At 45.6% G+C, this 7,387-nt stretch overlaps 1 protein-coding gene across 1 annotated transcript; it reads right to left on the bottom strand.

The window, feature by feature from the left end:
- Window positions 1-5,215: 5,215 nt before the first annotated feature.
- Window positions 5,216-5,955, bottom strand: LOC127750286 (uncharacterized). Its single transcript, XM_052271523.1, has 2 exons — window positions 5,782-5,955; window positions 5,216-5,572 (listed from the first exon to the last, which is right to left on the bottom strand). The coding sequence occupies exons 1-2, from the start codon at window positions 5,953-5,955 to the stop codon at window positions 5,216-5,218; spliced, it is 531 nt and encodes a 176-aa protein (XP_052127483.1).
- Between the last annotated feature and the right edge of the window lie 1,432 nt (window positions 5,956-7,387).

Raw genomic sequence — 7,387 nt, 5'->3', positions numbered from 1 at the left:
TTTGAAGGTAGAAAGCTCAAAATCAATACAGTTCTTGCTTTTTATGCGACAAAGGTACACTAAAAATTTCAGGTACCTAGCTCAACCCATTCTCGAGTTATCGTGTTTACAGACAAACAGACAGACAGACACGAAACTTTTTGATCATCACTGGAGTAATAGGCTTCGCTATCGCTCAGCCAATTAGGGCTACGTCGGCATTAGTTTCTGTAAATGGCGAGTGACGTCGGGCGCACATTTAGGCCCCTGGACACGCCGCGTGTGTCGGAAGCTCGGATCTTTCATATCTGATAAAAAGTAGGACCCATAGGGTAACACTTTCAGCCCGAGTCGTTCGCTCTGGCCCTACCGTGCGCGTAGGGCAGCGCCTACAAGATGGCGTGCCTGTTTGGTGCCAAGGTTGGGCCAAAACGAAAATCGCAATGCGATCCGGGTAAACGTTGTCGCACAGGCCCTGGACTTTGCACACTGTCTCTCATAAGTGAAATCTACCATTTAGGGTAGGGTCCGTACCTCCGAAATCCGTGATTTCGACCCATGAAGTGGGATGGGCTAGCCAGTGGCCGTCGTGATACCGGACCAACTTCTATTGGACTAGTACTATCTAGCTACCCTTACTGAAATTTCAAGTCCCTATTGATGTCATTGGTCCCCATTTTATCGCGTTTTTGGCCGCCCGAGAGACCAAGAGTATGAGACGGACGAGTGGGCCGGTCTGTTATGAGTGATGTGAGGACCTCTCCCTCGCACTCCCGCTTACCATGTTGCTGCACCTCTCCGTCCGTTACACGGGTTTTACTCAGGAGTTGAATTTTATTTCGGTTCCAGTACGCATTTTGTACTGCTTAATACCGTTAATTCCCGAGCGACGCCCCTCGACGCTCAGTCGGGTACCCAGCTACCCAATACCAAACGTACGAAAAGATACTGCTACGATTTCGCAACCTCCGTGTCCGCTTTCCGATGTCGTATCGATATCGCCTGGGTCAGGGGTTCCGTCAAGGTGGCTCTCGACTCGAGCCGCCTGCGGCAGCCAGTATGAGGCGAGCCGGCTGTTGACAGTCTGTCTGTCACACCCAGTAATATTTTCCTCTCGAATCGGCCGGCACGACCTATGGCCCCGTTTCTCTTTCGGCGGCTGGCTCTTCCGTCTAGCTCGGGGCAAGGGCTCGCACCTTTGCTGAACGACAGCGTGCGCCTCGCTCGCTAGAGTTAGCCTGGTTTAGGTATCGTCTTCCTCATTAGAAACTGACCCCTACCAGTAAGGCCGGATCTATTGGCTTGTATATTTCGAGCGTTCGTCGAGCTAGATCTCGCAAATCTCATCTCGATGCCCCCGTTTTGCATGAAACTTCGCTGGTATTGTCCACCTTGATTCTGGTTCTATTAATGTGATTTTCTTTTCCGCGGGCGCGATAGCTCAGCACAACGTTGTGTTACAATCAAACACGGCATAGCAATCACTCCGGTTTATTTTGATACACACTTGCATTTCCAGTGCATTTCACTACTGCAGTGCAAAACAACGAGGTGGAAATCACTTGCGAAATAGTTCGTACGCCTTCCCACGAAACAGTCCGAAATAAACGCGAAATAGCCGGTGAAATAGTCGCGTAATACTGCGAAACACCCTGAGATAATACAAAATAGGCAAGAAATAACCGAAATGGCAGGAGAAATAACGCGAAATACCCCTAATGCTACGAACCCAAGTGATTCCCCCCTCGCAACACAATAAGTCAGGGAAACAAACACTTACCACAGACTTGGTGAGATGAGGAGACAGGTGACGAGCTGACGGAGATCGTGGGCTGATGGAGGCACGTGAGGCAGCAGTGTCCAAGTGCACAAGACAGAACTGTCCGGACCAGCGCGGGCAGCTGCGTTTTGCTCTTCGGGACACGTTCAAAGAACAGCACGTCCGGCTCGGTCCGGCTTCAGCAAATCTGGTCGCTTCGGTCAGAAACAACTGGCCGTCGTAGGGCTAACTAATAGCAATGCTCCTGCCCAATGCCCCTCCCTAGGTTAGGTTAGGTTTTTTTCTGGGTATTTGCACCCAGGCCGTCATTTGGTCATGAGCTGCTCGCCAGTACCTCGCACCTCATATGTCATTGTGATGGCTGGAATTCGCCGTCTAGAGAGAGGGATTCGGGGAGGAACGGGTTATTATCATTTCAATGACAGGTAAGTGACGAGTTCGACACATTTTCGGTAGTCGTGTCACTCAAGTTCGCTCCAATTTATGATTCGTCAATTAAGGGGTGGTTAGGAATAAGGTTACCTTAAACACAATTACAGAGTCAATGATTTAAGTACCAGTCATAAAATGATTTAGCAGTACATACCATCACTACGTAACTCTCATTCCTTACAAAAAACTGCTAAACCAACTCCCGCCACAAGAGTACATGTTCGCAAAGGTTCTGTATGCTCTCCTGACTACGAACTTGATTATATGAGTGAGACAGCCCGAACAAACACCCTTCGGACTGTTCGTAAGCGTCATTTTCAGAAGTTTGTTTTAGGTTGGAATTTGACGTAAAGTGATTGGATGAGCTCGTTTGTGATGAAGAGTGAAAGACCACGAGGTGTTGTCCGAACACGTCCGCCACATCTTAGCGAGGTTATGCGATTCAGAAATGGGTAGCAGGAGTCAATTTCTACTTACTACTGACAGCCAGCACAGTATACACAATCATGAATTGTCCTGCTGCTGTAGGCAGTCCAAAGTGGGACCTCTTAACGTCGTCGCTTAGCTCGCACTCCTCTGGGTCAGGCTCCCATTTGGCGTACAACGTGTCGTTCTCGTACAACTTGTAGAACTCGTGGGCAGCTCTACATTCCAACTTTTTGCTGGAATGGTTTTTTGCTACCACATTATAAAGCCATACTTTTAATGTAAATTCCACAACAGGGGGGAAGAAGATTCATGAAACACTTGTCAAATGGGATACCGGTACACTTCTGGATGGTAACGGAAATCAGCGACAGCGAACAATGGAAACGCTGACTGCAAAATGAAACAAATGACGACTCGATGTATCAAAACTCAAAGAAGTACTCGGCGCTTCTCAATTCTATACTTATTTCAAAAAATGCATTTTAACTGTTGATTTTATACATCCAAATTAATTTTAAAGTAACTTTTCGACATAAATACCTGGCTCATACCGTCATGTCCTATAGCTACCGCCATATTTTTGTTGCTGTTTTGTTTTGTTGTTGTTGGTGGTGGTGATGTGGCTCGTCGCTCAGCGGCTCAAACATTCAATAGTTCCCCTTAGTTTTCAATTCAGTTTTGATTGTTATAATTACTAATACCATTCTCAAAGACATGGTGTTTAATTGTTTTATTATGTAACAGTCAGTCCTCTTAAAAAAGTCATCCATGTACAGTTGTACACCAACCTACGTTATAAGAATCTCAGGTTATGGTCCATGGTGTTCATTAAAGTGCATTTTAATTGCATGCTTAATAACTGCTGAGAAGGTGAGCGCAGGAGCCACTTGCGCTCCCACTCCCCTCGAGCGCTGTCCTACCAACCTACCTAACCAAACTACGAATTCAAATTAAACAATCGTTTACTTCAAACATCTAATATCAAACTTCTTAACTAAACTCGTAACGTCTCGACTTATTCTGAAGCTTCGTGCGCAGTTTGAAGTCAATGAAAGTTACCGTCTGAGAGAAACGTGGGCCAGTAAAGACAGACACAGACAGACAGACAGACACACGACCAAAGAGTCCTCTGCACCCCACATCACAGCAAAGGCTTCGCAAGCTCAGCCAAACAGCGAGATTTCCAACACGAACCCTCTTATGACAAAAATCAGTTTTTATGCTCTTTTTGCAGAACGACGCATCAGTGCAACACTGGCGAATCTGCCGCTCATTCTCGGCTGGTACAGTGTTAAAAAAAACTGTAGCCAATAACAGTGAGCATGCAGTCCTAACCGTATTTTATTTTACGTCAGACTAAATTTCATTTAACGGCCAGGTACTGTATTTAATTTTACGGTTGAACTGTATTTCGAAATACAGGCCGGACTGTTTTTATTTTTACGGTCTGAACTGTTACAGTTTGGACTAGTTCAGAATACAGTCCCACAGTGGGACAGAAAACCGAAAAGTGGGAAAAAATTATTTTTCAACGGTTCTTGACTAATTCGGGTGTGCTGAACTCAAAAATGTTAACCATTTGTCTACAAAGGTTTGTTCCCTTCCCGTGCGGCACACATGAGAAAAATTATTGCGAGATAAAAAATTAGTAATATTATATTCAGCGTAAAAAACTGAATCAGAAACATATAAAGAAGTACATGTCGTTTGGCTGCGGTTTGGATACCGACAGACTGCCGATTGACTGACGATGACCTGCCGTTACACTGCGCTTTACCTACGAATTAACCCTCACCCTGGATTTTAGACTGTTATACTTTAAATTGCATTTTTGCATTTTTAATTTTAAACGCATATTACTCTTTTAAAATCGTTTCGACTATTTGTCCGTCGACGTACAGAGCCACTCCCGTCTTATTTTAAAAAAAATGGAAAAGAAGGATTTAAAAAAATGGGGGGTAACGTCCAGGAGGGGTGGGGAACGTCCGGAAGGTCCCCTCAGCTGAAGGTCCCCACCGAATATTTTATTATTTTAAAACAATTTTTTATTAGAATATTAAAAAGTATTAAAAAAATAATAAAATAATATAAAATATTAAAATTAGTAGAGTGTATCGCTGAGCAATTTTTCATACTATTCCCGACGATATACTCTTATGGTCTCCAAATAATGATTGGGAACATCACCATAAGTTAATCAAGAAAGTTCTACAGAAGTTAGCTGATGCTGGTTTGACGGTTAAGATGAGTAAATGTAAATTTGGAAGGAAGCGAACTCTCTACCTGGGCCACGTCATTCATCAATATGGAATACGACCGGACCCTGCCAAGATTTCTGCAGTTGTCAACTTTCCCAACCCCAGGAGGCAGAAGAATGTCCGCCAGTTCCTTGGTTTGGCTGGTTGGGTTCGGAAGTTTGTCAACGTGTTCAGTGCTGCTGCTAAGCCGCTCACGGATCTGCTGAAGAAAGATCAACCATTCCGCTGGTCTAGAGAAGCTCAAGAGGCCCTCATCTAATTGAAAGAAAAACTTGTTTCTGCACCTGTTCTCCGTGCGCCAGATTTCTCGAAGACCTTCAGAATTTACACTGATGCTTCAGCCCTTGGTACAGGCGGGATACTCTGCCAAGACTTTGCAGACGGGGAACATGTTGTTGCTTTTACTAGTCGCACCCTTAAGGGCAGGGAGCCAAAGTATGCGAGACTGCTGGTGATGTTCGTCAGAAGAGGACGAGGTAGAACTGTCCGTAGAGCTAGATGAACTTGAACTAGAAGAACGACGGCGTCGTGACTTCTTCTTATGCTTCCTACTCTTCTTCTTCTTGCTCTTCTTCTTACTAGAGCAACTACGGTCAGTCGACTTGCTTCCAGTGGTGGTGCGAGTATTGTCTTCCTTGTTATGGAATGACATTCCGGACATTCTAGCTACCAAGTCGTCTTCAGGCAGGACAAACTGGGGATAGTCACACATAGGGTACGCACGCATACAGGCAGCTCCCACTAAATTGAGTTTTCTAGCTAGCTTGAGAAACTCGTCAGTCTCGCCACGTAACATAACGCGGCGCACTCGATAGTGGCTATGCACATCTTCGAGATCCGATGATGTGGACATTTCTCCAACGACAACACCTCTAATTCAGTGGTTTCGAGTTCTTCTCTGACTTCTTTTGCCTCCAGACGGACTGTGTCGATAGAAGCGCCCCAGTTCTCGTTCAGGACACGGCACTTGCCGGACAGGTTCAAAATCAAGTGAGGTTTGCGGCGGATATCCAATTCATAGTCAACTTCATCAGAGAGCAGAGAAAACACGTCCACAGGGAGAGGGACACGAGCCATGATGAACCTCACAATTGTTCAACAAAATACTAAGAGTCACTTTCTCACTGAATCAGCAAAATTCAAAAGATTTATTGATACTAGGATTTCTTCGCCCCGCTGCTCTGCGAGGGCACAACACCAGAAGAATGCACACCGTGCATAATCACACCAAAGCCACAATTATTAACAAAAGTTATACAAAGTACACAATAAAAATGGTACCACAGTTGCAAGTGAAAAGAGGGCACCATACAAAAACGATATCATTGCAGAAAGCAACAGTTTTTTTTTTTGTATTGAAGACAGGAAAAAAGCCACAATTAGGTTGCAAAGTTAATTTGCTTAAAATTAACAGCTTGGGGCTGTGCTGGGGTTAAAATACAATAGAGCAATAAAATAGTTGAAAGTGGACCAGCCACAGAGAAAGATTGCATAAAATGATTGCTTGCTGGTCAGACGAGGAGGGGAGAGGGGGTTCTCTCTCGTCACAGCGCTGGCTGTCTTCGCGTCGGATGCTGGCGGAGGGGGTCGGCGGTGGCGCTCGGCGGCGGGCCGTGTAAGACGGATTGCCGTAGCGGCAGGCGCAAAGAGCACGGGGCTGCTGCACCCGTGACAAGGGCGCGCCGGTCCAAATCTTGGTCTCAGTCGCCATCCCAACGGAGCTTCGCCTTTTCAACCCGGAAGAGGACTCCCTCTCCTGCGCCTCGCTGGAGGTGAGGTCACAGGTCAGCGCCACTGCCACCGCCGCATCCTCTTCAGCTACAAGCAGCAGGAGCAGGGTGCGCCGGTCAAGATCTCGGTCTCAGTCGCCCTCTGAGAGCTATGCCTCCACGAGCCGCAAGAGGACTCTCTCTCCCTCACAGAGGTCCCAGTTCAGTGGTAGTTGCGGTGCCTCCAGGAGTTCTACTTCTCTCTCCAAGAACAAGTCCCTCTCCTTGTCAGGGCCCAGGTCTTCACTGTCACTGGCTGCCCAGCCAAGAGAGAGGTCGCCTTCCCCTGACTTTTTTTTTTGGATCTGCCTTCTTCGCCTAAGCCTGCTTTATCTGTCTTTCTAAACGCTTTGTATAGTACAAAGTAAAAGGAATGTAGGGAAAATTTTTCAAGGTTAACTGGTTTTGTACATCCTACACACAAGAATTCAAACCAGACATCAACGGGATCAGTTAGCTAGAGAGACGTTTTAATAAATTTTTCCGATATAAATCCTGTTGAGACACTGTATGGCTGAAAATGATCTATAACTTGCCAAATACAGTTTGCCATTAGATCGTTGGACTCAAAATAACATTCAATCAATCAGATTCACTCATCCTTATGGTACAAATGGCATGTTTTAACTGACATTTGTGTTCTTCTTTTGAAACGTTTGCGCATATGATTTCTCCAACAAAAAAATTACTAAGAATCTGGGCAAAGGTGTTTAGAATTAGTACCGCTAGGGCTAAAAAAA

This window comes from Frankliniella occidentalis, unplaced genomic scaffold, assembly GCF_000697945.3.
Source record: "Frankliniella occidentalis isolate FOCC.00 unplaced genomic scaffold, Focc_3.1 Scaffold164, whole genome shotgun sequence".
Classification (NCBI taxonomy): Eukaryota; Metazoa; Arthropoda; class Insecta; order Thysanoptera; family Thripidae; genus Frankliniella; species Frankliniella occidentalis.
This window is presented reverse-complemented; position numbering and strand designations above follow the sequence as displayed.